The sequence below is a fragment of the Protopterus annectens genome, chromosome 9.part0 (genome assembly GCF_019279795.1).
Source record: "Protopterus annectens isolate FY-2018-M chromosome 9.part0, PAN1.0, whole genome shotgun sequence".
Taxonomy (NCBI): Eukaryota; Metazoa; Chordata; order Ceratodontiformes; family Protopteridae; genus Protopterus; species Protopterus annectens.
Genome location: NC_056743.1, coordinates 243,872,405 through 243,887,890, shown reverse-complemented (window position 1 = coordinate 243,887,890; position 15,486 = coordinate 243,872,405). Strand labels below are relative to the sequence as shown.

Below are 15,486 nucleotides of genomic sequence, written 5' to 3'. Positions count from 1 at the left end.
CTATAATCTGTTTTCGATCTCTTTAAAATGGATCTAGGTCTCTTCTTCCTAAGTTTCCCCACACTGGGCTGCCCATCAAAAAACGTAACCGTTTTTTTGGGGCCAAATGGTTTACCCTTATCATAATCTGCCAGGTCCCGTTGAAATTTCTGTAATTCTTTAGTTTTTAATGTTTTCTCCAAGGATAATAAATCCTGAGAAAGTTTAGTCAAGCATAATTTATATAGGGTCTGTCCATCAAAAGCTTTAACTTCCTCACAAATTTGTTTAATATCATTGATATTTATTTCTATGGTCCGTTCATAGTAGGAAGAAAGAATATTAACAAAGGACATCATCGCCTGTTGCTGAGCAGATGCCCATTCTTCCATCAATAAATCATCAGGAGCACTAACAAAAGGCTGTGTTCAAATTCTTAACCCCCTTGGTGTAATATTTTTTGCTTGATAAGCCCTAAACTTTAAGTGCCATACATTGGTCCTAAGTGAAAACATACTTTTGGTAAACTTTCCAAACAAATCACTACAAATATCATCCGGGTCCCTTATGTTGCTATCCATACTTGCACTCTGGTCCATAAGGCCAAAAATTTGTAAATCATCTTTATCAGATGAGAGTCCCTGTAAAATAGTAACCAAATCCATTGTCTTCCTAGAATATATCACAGACACTATATATAAAAAGTGAAAATTTAACTTGGGCAATTAAGTACTTAATACTACCACCTTCCCACCTCCAGGATAGTCGATACAGTGACAAGAATTATATTTTCAACAGCTTAACATCCCAATATAGATGGATTCCAACTGCCTATATCAAACTGATAAAATGTACATAATATCAATAGGCAGTGCCTAAAAACATTTGCTCTATAATGAATAAAGTTCTAATCATAATTATACAGCAATGCTATCAAATAGATAATTGTAAAATTATAATTTTCCAGTTGTGCGAAAAATAAAACACTATACAGGATGAATATGTATTTCTAGAAACTGCTTACAACCTGAAAGTCCAAAAAAAACAAAAAGCACAGAATAAGCAGTCAGATCATTGTGCCCAACACATTAAAACATCAAATGCAAATTAAACCCTGATACTGCGAATATACACTTGGACATATCCGTGAACAACAATTTGTACTGGGGCATTGTCTGTTATAAAAAACACATAGAATCTACTGGATAGTTGTAACCATCAAATGAACCACAATAAGAATAGTGTATTGTATTCTAGACCATAATATTAAAGCCAAATACTACAACTGACAATATACATTCTTTGATGGTCTGTTCTAATTATACCATAAATGCAAATAAAAAAACACCATTGAAAAACAAGCTTCCGAAATAAAATTAAATAAATGAATATAGTCATGTACTTGACAATAGACACAACAACGTGGTCAATTCTGACTCTCCAAATCAGCTTCTGATGTGGTAATACATAGACATGTCCCAAACATGAACAACCCAGCCCTAAAAGCAAATCAACAATAATGATCCGTTCAGAAATGGCACCCAAAAGGCCTAAAAGTAGACAAATCAATAGATGCATCCACGTTGTTAATTACAGCAGCCCAAAAAATAATAAAGGCTGCTGTCGGAACATCTAAGTGACATGAGAAATCAACGTTTGACAAATGCTTTATACAAACATGTATTTAATCATAAAACAGCCAAATTTCATTTCACAATTATTGATAAAATATGGGGGGATAGATCCAGGAAAATGGGATGGCATGGTATATTCAATAACAAAGAGAAGGCTTGGATTGTTAAATTAGGGGGGTTGTTTTCCCCTGGCTTGAATGACCATCTTTGAATGGTTTTAAAGTTGGTTGTATATATTGAGTATAACTGTGGTTAGAATACTATGCCTTTAAATACTGGTTTATCTGCTTAATTGTTTTATTTAGAATACTATTTAAGTATTCATTAATTGTCAGTAGTGTATCACTGAAGAAGGCCTTGGGGCTGAAACCGGTGTGATTCTTTGGTTTTGCCATAGTGTATTAAAGTATATTATATATTTTCACTCTTTGGTGCTGGCCTCATTTTGATTTTCTCATTTAGGTTTTTTGGCCTTTTGCACCTGCCTTACGTGTGAGTACGTTGTGTAGGGTATATAAAAGCATGCCTGTTGTTGTAGTGGTAGGATTTCCATGCCTGAATATGTGAGTCTGATCAATATGCTAAGTTCTAGCTGATGAGACTGGAATAAAAGTCAGAGGGTTTGGCTAACATATATCTTGGGAGCAGGTTGAGCAGCTTCCACTTGTTCCTTGGTGTATCAGTAGACACAGGCAGATGCCCGGCACTTGCACACATGGGAGCTTGGCATGACTGTGACAGCACATTGTACTTGTACCCAGGGTTTGCTAGGTGCACACAGTAAAAACATTCCCTCTCTTCTGAAGACATCTTAAGTCAGTGGCTCATCAGAGTTGTAAAAAGTCATCTGAAAAAATGGATTCAGCAGTAGCTATTCTTAAAAAAAGAACTTGGTTGTGTAACCATACTGGTATTGTAGGGCAACAAACACTGATATTGCAAAGCTCTAAAATGTGAGGCTGAAACCCCTTGTACCATAAATCAGTTAAAGTAATAAATAAATGAATATATGAACAAAATAATCAAGGATGTTCTTCTTTATTTTAGAGGAACGTCAATAAGGGGCTGAGCACTCCCAAAAGATGTTATATAGAAATGTGGGCAGCCTGTGGGGAGTAATCATTAATGGATCAGATGTTTTTATACAATTACTAGTTTAAAACTGCAGCTGCAGTTTACAAAGTAAATTCTATTCTTCATTCAGGAAAATATAAGCAGGTTGGCTACCCAGCAGTGTTACTTTGGAATGACATGAAACTGGAGAAATCCACAACCTTACTTTGAATTAGTGTGAATTTGCATACATGTGACATGTATACAGTGAATACACAATATATTTTTTAACTGAATGACTTTTACCTCCAACTATGTATGCCAAGTGATACTTATCCTGTCAAGATTGTGCCAACAGCACTTGACCTATTGCCAAATTACACAACTGCCCACTCAGCCATTATAAGCTCGGGAGGTGATTCTGCAGTCTTTACATTGGTAACAAGTGAGCATATCATTTAATGAGCATAGTCTACCATACATAAAATGTGGGTGGCCATGGTGATGCAGCGGTTAGCATTGCCACCTCACAGCAAGAGGTTCTCCGGTTCGATTCTTGGCTGTGGTGCCTTCTGTGAGGAGTCTGCATGTCCTCTCTGTGGTTGCGTGGGTTTCCTCTGGGTGCACCAGTTTCCTCCCACATCCCAAAGACATGCTGTAGGTGGATTGGACATTCTAAATTGGCCCTAGGTGTGAGTGTGTGCATGTGTGTGCCTTCTGTAGAAGGTTAGGCACTGGGCTGGCAACTTGACACCGTAAAACTCCACTGCCAATCATGAGTGGACAGGTGATCCGCTGTAGCGACCCCTAACCGGGAAAAGCCGAAAGAAGAAGAAGAAGAAGTCTACCATACATAAAAAGTATGTTGATAGGTTACCATTTAATTTGGCAATACAGACTAAATAAGCTGGCCTGCATGCTCTGAAAAATTCACCATGAAAGCAATAGATACTAGGAACAACAGAATCAGACAGTGGGTCATCGCACATGAGCTCAGCATTTCCAATACCAGTTAACCAAATAAGAGCTGGCTGAGTAATGATGCAGTGTGTCTCAGAAATACACAAAATTCATTTTTTATGTCAGTCATCATCCTATGTTACATTGCAGGAGGAGAGGTCCTCTAGAACCCCCATATTATAAATTCAAAGTTCAAATTGCCATTTCTTGGGAAGAGGAAAGTTTTCTTCTATATAGTGAAATAAGTTTTGAGCAGACAGGTATGATGAATTTGTCTTTGTTTCACTCTGTTGTAATCAGTGGTTTAGATACTGGATTCAGCTCTGAGATGCAGAAATACAAACATGAAGAAAATAAATCCCACAACTGTGCTTGTAAATTATGTGTGCCAAAAGCAGGTATCCTTTCTCTTTTCAGCATGCTGTTCATGGGGAAAAACTTGTGGCATTAATTTAGATAACAAATAGAGGTTACAAATGTGTGACTGAGAAGAAACATCAATTCTGATAATGAACCAGGTGCATAGATTATAGCAGATGAAACTGACCGCCAGATTTGTCTGGTTTCCTCCTAAACCTAGATCTGCCTACTTCTTATAAGATGATATTATGAGGGCAGCACTGTATTTACTTCAAGTGATGTCTTGGGGTTGATTATTTAAGAGGATCAGCTCATACGAAAGATATTCACATATAATCTCCTTTTAGTAAGGAAGGACTTTGAGGAATTAGTCTAAAATCTACTACACATTCATTCTATATGATCGGCATCAGTTCTCATATATTTGGGTCCTCTTGATCAGAAATAAAATGTGACCTCTTGCATTTTGTTCAGTGAAGTGAAGGCCTGACTATTTTATGAAATTTTCCTCTGTCTTGTTATGTGAAAAGTATGGATGGGCTGCTCATTCATTTTATGGAGTTCAGGTTTGATTTTTTTTGAGTAATTAAGATCTGCCACTTGATTTTCTTGTATTGACACATATATATATATATATAACAGATTGTAAGTCTTGATTCTTGCCCTTTAGGCTTAAAATAAGGAAGAGGTAATCAGAGATGAACACTTATTATTAACCACATCAATATCAGTTCTTAGCTTTAGAGATCAAGATTGCTCCCTTACCAACAGTTACTTCACCACTCTTTGGCCTTTCCACAAACAAACCAATGGGGTCCTTTGCCTCTTCTGGGGCAGGTGGAGCTGAAAGATACAGAAAAATAAATGAAACAATTCATACTTTACCCAGTGCAACAGTTTTTAAGTTTTTAAATCGATATTATTAGGTGGTGGGGCATTGCATTTTCCAGATTCTAGTACTAAGGCTTTAAGAGGTGTGAGATATATCATTTCAGATAGTTTAGACTTGCAATATGTGTGTCTCTTCAGTTCATTTCACCTGATATTTTAGTTATGAACTCTGTAGTACTGCAACTGACATAGTAAAGAACAGCTTCCAGTCCAGACAGTCAATTATTTATTAGTCTAAAACAAGGCTGTGGTGTTCCCTTATTGCTAGAGAGAGCTTTGTGTTTGTTTATAAATTGATACTGTACCATTCACATTTAACTCTATGTAGAGCTCATAGAGTTTCACATGTATAAATTCATATTGTTTGTCAGTTTCCCATTACAGGATTAAGGCTAATGCATTTCATCCTGGTGTCTGGGCTTGATTTTTCCCAATATCCATTTCCTTATTGTGTGATTCTAAGCAGATCCCCAAGCCAAACAATGTTCCTGAATGTACGCTACAAAGAGGTAACTGTGCTCAATGGATCTACTCAGTTAATAAACAAGTAAATAAATACAATTTTGTTCTTATTGTTTATTGAATCCTTTTTTAGTTACCACTATCACCATATTTATACGTAACAGGTTAAAATGTTTCCTACATCTTAGCTTTCACACCTTAGAATATATAGGATAAATATGCTGAACATACCACTCTTCATACAATAACAATGTCTTCCATTATGCTTACAGTGGTTTAATATCCCAGCTTAGTTATGTTTCCCAAAGCTAAGCATCCCCAACACTAACCCTACACATAAAGTAAAGCATAAAAATACATGGTGTAGGATCTTGTATCAATTTGTCTCTTGAAATCACTGACAGGACAAATGGTAAATTTAAAAAAAAGGTCAAACAGTTATCTCATGACTTCCGTATGTTTCTCCTTGTTCAAAGTAAAAACTCCACCCATGTTAATAGCTGAGATAAAAATACATTTTTATCCCCCTGTAAACCTCTAATAGTTTGAGTCACAGAACATGATAAAACTACATCAGAAAAAAAAAACCTTGAAAAGTTCAAATCCTTTGGGATAAGCTTGCACAAAGTTTCTTACAAAAGGGTTATATGGAAGATTAACTTGAAGAGGGATAAACATCAGAAACAATAGCTTCCCTACCCTCATCTGTTCCTGAAAGTTTAATGTCATGTGCTATTGGAATTCAGAAACCATAGATGAGGGAACAAACTGTAATCCTTTATTCAGTACATCATACATGTATATATATATATATATATATATATATATATATATATATATATATATACATATATCTTCAGAATGTCAGCAGTTCATTTTGCAGACAGTTCAGGTTCATTTATAGATACATGTAAATGGGTAGTGTTGGGGTGTTATTGTGTTTATGTGAGTGTTTCTAAGATAGGGTTAGAGTAAGGGTTAGATAAGGGGATAGCTTCAGTGTGTGTGTGTGTGTGTGTGTGTGTGTGTGTGTGTGTGTGTGTGTGTGTGTAGTGTTTATGTACATACATGTGTGTGTGTGTGTGTGTGTGTGTGTGCGTGCGTGCGTGTGTGTGTGTGTGTGTGTCTGTGTGTGTGTGTGTGTGTGTGTGTGTGTGTGTGTGTGTGTGTGTGTGTGTGTGTGTGTGTGTTCTGTCTGAGCCTGTCTTGCTATCTGTAGTGATAGTATTACAGAATGGAATTTTATAAGGTGAGGTGCAGTATAGGGCTCGGGGCAGTGTTTGGGTTAGCATTAGAATGCATTAGTAAGGTGATGCAGGGACCAATGCACGCTTGTTTGCATTGTAATATTTTCTGTACTATGATACTAGTGCTCAGTAAAATGGGTTGTTTTCCTGTTGAGTTCCTAGTATAAATCAAATAAATAAGGAAGAAAATAAACAAATAAATACATATCCAGACAAAAATTCATACACGTATATAGATGACATAGATATGAGGCATAATAAATCTATGTATTCCATTTCAGGATATATGTATTTTTTATTTATATACTCATGGTCAGGTCCTCATTAAGCAGAAACACTGCCCCGGTTAAGGTAAAAAAGGATCTACGCATATTGCCTGCATTAAAAATAAACACTAATCATCCAAACAACTACCCACACCTAAATCAAATGCCAAAACATGACTCTGACCATAGATTTAAAAAAAGTAGAACTGTTAAAAATAAAACAAAAAGCAACCATAACGAGCAAATTGGAAGACTGCATTATTGGAAAAACAGAGCTCTTCATAAAATAACTAAAGTAAATAAGATTAAACTACCTAAAATATAACATAATACTAAAAGTAACATATATTAGTATAACTTTTAAAATGTATTAAAACTCACTTTAGACCTGGAGTAGAAAACTACAAGTGTGATTTCTCAAGTATAAAAATCTTGAAAAACTATGTAAGGCTGCATTCCGGAGCTGTAGTGTGGGGTGAAGGGGATGGCTGCCCCAGATGCCAGATGTCTGGGTATGTGATCTGCAGGTGCTGATGGCATTTGAGTGCAGCATCAGCACTGATAAAGGCCCGTACTGCATTTATGGCTTGGCTGAATGCTTAATGTGAGGAGCATGAGTGTGGTAGTAATTGTAGCAAGTTGTAGCAAGCAGCTTTCTACCATTCCAGGAGCAGAGCAAGGTTTTTTTTTTGCTCCTCAACTTTTGAGTTGAGGGGGTGTCAACCTGGGGATCTGCACAGGGCAACAGATGAGCTAGCTACAGTTCTACTGTGTTCAGTGCACAGCTTATGCAAGCAGCATGGTTATCATATTCCTTGAAAATAAATTGGATTCAGACTTAAAGTGAATAAAAAAGATAATTGGAGCTTGTGGAAGTCTTGTTTGTGTGATACACGAAGTGACTTTTCTTGTAAGATTACGGAACGTAATCTCACCTCTCATCATGGAATTCATCCCCTAATCTTTCAGTATAAAGCCTTTCATGTATCACTCTCGAGCCTCCAGCGTATTTTATGTATATGGCATTTCATTGAAGCAGCAGTAAAAAGCACTGGAAGCTAAGAACGTGTTATTAACTAAAACCAAGGGTGATTGTTCTTCGTTCAATCATTCAGCCATTTTGTGGTTTCAGATAAAGTCAGCAATAAAGCACTTTGTGTAGTAACACTGACATGTGTTCTGACTGGGTGGGAGTCCATATATTGCGGCATGCAACTACTGGGCTGTTAACACATTTATGATAGCTTGTTAACCATGATTCATGCAGAAAGGTAGCTGTGCAATGCTGCAACTGGCTGTATGACTGTGGTTTTAATATCATGTTAACCATCAAATCATTTTCACTTTAAATGGCATCTGATGCCACAGAAGACTCTTTGAAAAGCACACTTATAAAGCAGGGTCATTTTATGATCTCAGTAATTAATATATTTTACGTATTTAGACTCGGTGCAGGTTTCCATGCTTTCCTTTTGTCTGTATCCGCTTCATATATTCCCTGAATAATGAATGTGCTGACGCTTCATATATTCCCTGAATAATGAATGTGCTGACGCTTCATATATTCCCTGAATAATGAATGTGCTGACGCTTCATATATTCCCTGAATAATGAATGTGCTGACCAGTTCTTCCATTTAATAATCTTCAAAGCAAGGAAATCAACAAGAATAAATACGCTTATTCCAAAGTTAGAATCCTGCCTTCCAGTAACAACTATCAACTCCTCTCACAACACTAGTACTTTCCAATCCACCACTAACATAATTTGGTGTTTTATAATTGTATCACTTGAACACCATTGTCTTACATTGCAAAAGATTGGTTGGATATTGATTACTGTCAGGGTTACACTTTAATAGATGCTCTTTCACACACCCTCACTCTCTCTCAATCTATGTAACCAGAAACACTGCTTACTCCTGCTGATCTACTATTGACAATGCTGCCTTACTGGCTCACCAACCATTCAAGAAATCACTGGTGAGAAATAATTTTTTAAGATTTTTTAGACAAAGACATGCACCTGGAGTATTTCTCCCCGGGCCTACACTGAAAATTGGCTTTGTTCCAAATCAGACTTTCCTGGTAAACAAATGTTAAATAAATAAGTAAATAAATAAATAAATAAATAAATAAATAAATAAAGTCCTTCAGCTCGGGGTTTATTAGCTACTATCATAAGAGTTCTAAATAATTGTTTCACATTCAAAAATAAATAAATAAATAAATAGATAAATTCTTAAATAAAGAATATAAATGCATGTTTTTGAGACATGATGTAATTGTTCTTAGTTCTTTTATTACCCAAAACTTAATTCAATATTTCTTATCTCCTTAAACTACAAAATCCCAGATCAGGATTAAAATAATTGCCAATTTCTTTACTTTTTCATCTTTTCTTCTGTTCTACTCTGTCCCACAACATTACTGGGTCTCCTCCTTTACTGTAATGAGCTATTATGGATTCTCCTCAAGTGGTGATGGGGTCCAAGTAGCAATGGGATTTCAGTTCCTGAGATATAAGCTCTTTCTTGGTAGTACATTTATTAATGTAGTGTATTAATTTACTCAGGAGCCTTCATTTATACAGATTCATATGGACTGTGTCTATTCTCAGGAGCCTTCATTTATACAGATTCATATGGACTGTGTCTATTCTCAGGAGCCTTCATTTATACAGATTCATATGGACTGTGTCTATTCTCAGGAGCCTTCATTTATACAGATTCATATGGACTGTGTCTATTCTCAGGAGCCTTCATTTATACAGATTCATATGGACTGTGTCTATTCTCAGGAGCTTTCATTTATACAGATTCATATGGACTGTGTCTATTCTCAGGAGCCTTCATTTATACAGATTCATATGGACTGTGTCTATTCTCAGGAGCCTTCATTTATACAGATTCATATGGACTGTGTCTATTCTCAGGAGCCTTCATTTATACAGATTCATATGGACTGTGTCTATTCTCAGGAGCCTTCATTTATACAGATTCATATGGACTGTGTCTATTCTCAGGAGCCTTCATTTATACAGATTCATATGGACTGTGTCTATTCTCAGGAGCCTTCATTTATACAGATTCATATGGACTGTGTCTATTCTCAGGAGCCTTCATTTATACAGATTCATATGGACTGTGTCTATTCTCAGGAGCCTTCATTTATACAGATTCATATGGACTGTGTCTATTCTCAGGAGCCTTCATTTATACAGATTCATATGGACTGTGTCTATTCTCAGGAGCCTTCATTTATACAGATTCATATGGACTGTGTCTATTCTCAGGAGCCTTCATTTATACAGATTCATACGGACTGTGTCTATTTCCTTCTTACCTTCAGTGGTTTGGCCCTCCTTGGGAGTTTCAGCAGCCGGAGGCTCATCCTTTTTAGGAGGTTCCACAGCAGGAGCAGGTGCTGCAGGTACTGTAGGAGGAACCGCCTTTTTCACTAAATAAAAATTGTAGCAATGTCAGTAATATTGATCTTTTTTCTTCATCAAACACTGTTGCCAAAACTAATGCTTGATTAAAAATGTTACATAAGTAAAACTTCACAGTTTTAACCAAGTTGATCAACAATGTCACATTTATTAAAAAAAAAAAAAAAAAAAAAAGAAAAAGTTAAAAGGTAAGTTAACTGGTAACATGCTGTACTTACAGAACAACTGTTGCTACAGAACACAGTGTGCCAAATATTAGGGTTAAGGAATTAAAGCATCCTTCCCAAATGAGTTAATAACAGCAATGTCTTACCTAGAGCAGAGAACACAAGGGATGAAGACAAGTGTAGTTTGCATATAAGTGATTTTTTAATGAAAACTCCACCAAGAAAGTGAAGAAAATATATTCTTGTAATCATGTTTCTTGATAGTCTTTGCTATACTAATGCATTAAAATCATTTGTGTTTCTTATATTGAAATTTGCTATACCCAAAATGACTGATAGAAACTACAATACTTAAATGATTTTTTTTCAGTATATTTGTAGTGGTGCAGTGGTAGCGTTGTCTCCTCACAGCAAGAGGTTCTCTGGTTTGATTCTCGGGGGTGCCTTCTGTGTGGAGTCTGCATGTCCTCCCTGCATTCGTTTGGGTTTCCTCCAGGTGTTCCGGTTTCCTCTTACATTCAAAGACATACATCTGGTGCATTTCTCCCTGGGCCTCCGCTGAAAATTGGCTTTGTTCCAAGTCAGACATTCCTGGTTAACAGGATGTTAAATAAAATATTCATCTTGTTCCCACCATAAAATTTGTCTGCTCAAAATATGGCACTACGTGGGCATGATAAATGAAGTGGTTTATTCTACAGTTTGTAACAATGACAATGCCACGAGGTATTGGCTTTTTAGAGTGTGTTTGTGAATATTGTCATTGTTTTTCACTACATTACTCTGATGCAGCTAAGTAAAAGCTACTAAAACCCTCAAGATACTTTAAAACCTTCTTCAGTACAATTGTTAAGGATTCAGAGTTGTAGCTTTTAAACAACCAGACATGTTTAGCCACAATACCCATTCATCTGTGACTGACAGTTGTCACTTCAGGAAACTAGTAATGCAAATGAAATATATTTGTACTGTTTCATATTTTTCTTAATTTATACAACTGCATTGGTAAAAGCAACAATGCAGCACTTCACTGTCAAAAATGACACAACTTCTTAGATTATGTGCTGCTGTGGTATGAATCATTGCTTTTCTTCATATAAATATTCTACCATCAACTAACTTCTAAGAAGAGTTTCACTTTAATTGTTAACATGTGCTTTATAATACTTTACTAACCTTACCAAAATACATTATTGGAATGTAAGATCATTTGTGATGATTAACAATGAAAACTACAGAAACTGTGTTGCCTCCTAAAGGTTATGAAGACTGTAGAAAATTATTTTCTGAATTAACATGAGATATTAAATTGGAAAAGAATAGGGGGTCCTTCATAACTTGTAACAGGGAAAATGGAAATGGAGAACCCCAACACTACTTAAAGGCTTACCAACTACATCTAGATGGTCTTCTGGTAGAAAAATAACTGTGAGGCTACATTAACTATGTTAGAAGTAGACATTTCCTTTAAATGGGCTGCAGAGGGTTAGCAAATTATTGTAGGAGGTGGTGGTTAAAAGGCAGTATTTCAGCTGAGTAGTGAAAAGCCCCCGATTTTTCAGAGGTGTGATAATGAGTGCCACACAGTTGCAGAGAACAGAACAACTTCCAGGTTTAAGTCTATTCTTAGGAAATTAAAACTGTGTTTACTTCCACTGGAAAGCTCTAAAATACGACTGATAAACAGTTGCATTAACTCTAATCTTTGATATCCTTCGGGGCCAGGTGAAGTGTAACATCTGGTAGAGTATTAAGAAAGTAAGAACATATTTTGTGCTTTTTTCTTTGGCTAAGTCTAGCCTTTATATGGAATGGTTGCAAATTGTGTTACTGAAACATATTATTACATAGAAGATGCATTGTTTCAGGTCCAACAGGAGAAAGTCCTGCTCCATAATAACAATCTAGATTTGTAAAGTGGTTCATACCTCCTGTCAGGACTTATTTCTGTGTCTGTATGCATGCTTTTCAACCATCCAGCAATCACATACAAATCACAGTGGGAGACAAATAACCCCCGACGGTCCACATTTTTTGCAGAATGCCCATGTTTTCCCTCATATTTTTGTATTTTTGGTTTGTTCCTCATAAGATTTTTGGTTTTCATGCAAATCATTGATCAAAGTCATAAAATAATGGCAGATATTTCAGTGTCAGATTTCATAACTTTCAGAAGACTCATACTAATGAAAAATCTATTATTTTAACAACTTTCTAAATTTATAAGAGCGATATTTAAAAATTGTCCTGTTTTTGGGCCTTTGTCCCCCACTGTTATTTATGGTTTTGCCCAGATTTCTTGCACTTAAATGGTGAGAGGTATGAATAAGAAAATATAGAATACCTGATCTAATTAGAGACTAGAAGTTGACATTTATTAAAAGTGAGTAAGCCTAAGTAAGATTTTCTTTTTAATACTTATTGATTTGATTACACATCATAAAAGATTATTATTAATTTATACTTCAAAATTTTGTTGTACAGTTTGCTGCTACCCTCTCTTTTGCATTATAGAGGGCTTTTAAGTTAAAGAAATAAGGCATTTCACAGTGTATAAAAATCAACAGCTATGCTTATACAACATTTACAGAAGAAAACAAGCTTCAGGATACATCTCTGAGTTCTCTTTTTTAGGCTTATGATTTTCCTGCCTTTTCTGGAAATTCTGATCTGGCCTGCTAATATGAATTATACAGTGGAAGTTTTGAGGGCCATCCTAGGGCTTGGCATATACTTTTTTATAGAAGGAAATATAAGTAGCTGGCACTACAATGAAAAAATAAGTTACTGAAAAAGCTCTTCTGATACTAGGACTGCCCTGTAGAACCAGAAACTTTTATTAACCATGCAGTATCAATAGAAATAGTCTTCTGTATTGGTGTAGAGATTAACACAGTACTGCTGTGGTTCTCTGGTTCATTTCCTGGCAAGGGGACCTTATGTGAGGTGTCTGCATGCCTTCACTGTCTTTGAGTAGTTTTTGGCTGGGTTTCTGTTTTCTTCTAACATTCCAAAGACATGCTGCTAGATGAACTGGTGATCCTTTAAACTGCCTGTGTGTGTGTGTGTGTGTGTGTGTGTGCGTGCGCGAGTGCGTGCGTGCGTGTGTGTGTGTGTGTGTGTGTGTGTGTGTGTGTGTGTCCTATAATAAGTGGGAACCCTGTCCATAACTTGTTCTCTGCTTCACATCTGGGATAGGGTCTGTATCCCTTGTGACTCTGAATAACTAATTACAATAAAAGCAGGTATCCAAAAGTGACTGAATGCTTTTTCTGAGCATTCATAACCATTTTTGGGTTGGTATAATAGTTAAGGTGTTTACCTCATAGACAGAAAGTAAATGGTTTGATTCTCACGTTTGGAAGGGAAAATAGCTAGGCTTTAAATAGCCCACAAAGGCATCTAACCTACTACTTGCCTATGAACCTATTTTCCATTTTGACTTTGTGTTGAAAAATGCTGTATGAATTGTTTTATTTGTCTATGAAGAGGCTATAAGGTGTGTGTAATTAAGCAGGTCATTGTTAAAAATGCAAAAATGTTGCTTATCCACAGAAAATGGGAAGTGGTGGTAGAAAAGAAAATGTTGTCTTTTTGTTTGGTGAGCACAATCCTTTGCCGAGTGGTTTAGTGTTATGACTTAATTAACAATAATTGTAGATGTTAATCAAGGTAGATTGAGCATATTCTGCGTACCAGTCCTCTTGTGTATACTGTAGAACAGAACGCACTGCTTTCTGGTGAAGTTTTATCTATTTGTAGGAGAAATTGTCCAGTCATATATTTCCGAGGTAGTTCATTCATTCATTCATTCATCCATCCATGCATTTATTCCTTATTTCTTTCTCCAATTACCCACTTTATCCAACTGATAGTTGTTGGGATCTACAGCATATCCCAGTACTCAGTGGATGCAAGACAGAGAAACTAATCCTGGATTGTGTGACAGCTTATCACAGGATGCACACATATAAACTCACACTCGCATGGCATGCACACTTGTGGCCAGTTTGAAGGATCAACAATTCCCCTGCGGCATATCTTTGTTACATGGGAAGAATGTAAACCCTGCACAGAAAACTCACATGGACATATTGTGGACAGGCAGAGACCACACTGCAGAACTTCAGTGTTCTGATTCCTCTATTTCATAGTGATGTACTGCTCATGTGTAAGACACACTTCTGCACGCTTGTACTGTAGATCAGTACAGTGCAATAGGGTAGACAGGGCTTTTCAAATATGTGTGATAAAAAAAAGATGATATAAGTTATGTGACAAAAATGTGAATAAAATCAGGGGTGGATATTTGAGAGAGCAGAACACTCTCATAATCAAGTTGCATTTTTGGATGTGAATGTTATTCTTAACGAAAACATGTTGGAAACCGAATTACACTGAAAAAATACATGGAAAAATCATTACTTGTTGAAAAGCAGCATGCATCCTAAACATGTCACTAAACATATTATGTGAAATGAAACACAAAGAATACATAAAAGATGTAGCAAAGATGAGACAAGAGAAAAGGAAATTTTGTTTCTACAACAAAACTTAATAAAGAGAGGCTATAATGAAAAAGATGTGAATGTTTAAGAAGTTATCCCAAAGAAAAACAAGACAGAAGACAGAACCACCAGAGTGATGTTAACTTACAGCACAGACAACACACAAGTTAAATCCATAATAAGGCAGTTTTGGCCAATCCTCACCCAGGATGCCAAGCTAAAAGACATTGTAGGTGAAACACCATGCTTTGGCTACAAGAATAAGAAAAATTTAAAGAGGTTACTTTGCACAAAGGATGGGTTTAGCAAACATAAAATCATTGGACATAAAGGCACGTTCAAGTGTGGCCACTGCACAGCATGCCCATTGATTGACTGTAATAACGCATTTGAACATCCAAGGACAAAGAAGAAATACACCTTTAATGTCAAAGCCACTTGTATAATTCCCAATGTGGTGTACATGGCTACCTATAAACTATGCCCTGCATTCTATGTAGGAAAAACTA

The 15,486-nt window shown here is 36.2% G+C and overlaps 1 protein-coding gene across 3 annotated transcripts in view; it reads right to left on the bottom strand.

Moving 5' to 3' along the window:
• MYBPC3 (myosin binding protein C3) overlaps positions 1 to 15,486 on the bottom strand; it is a 627,853-nt gene that overhangs the window by 502,670 nt on the left and 109,697 nt on the right. For all 3 annotated transcript variants that reach the window (XM_044082825.1, XM_044082823.1, XM_044082824.1), the window contains 2 exons: positions 10,197 to 10,310; positions 4,752 to 4,829 (listed from right to left, as the gene is read on the bottom strand). In XM_044082825.1, the coding sequence (XP_043938760.1) occupies positions 4,752 to 4,829; positions 10,197 to 10,310 (192 nt within the window). The remainder of the gene's footprint in view (positions 1 to 4,751; positions 4,830 to 10,196; positions 10,311 to 15,486) is intronic.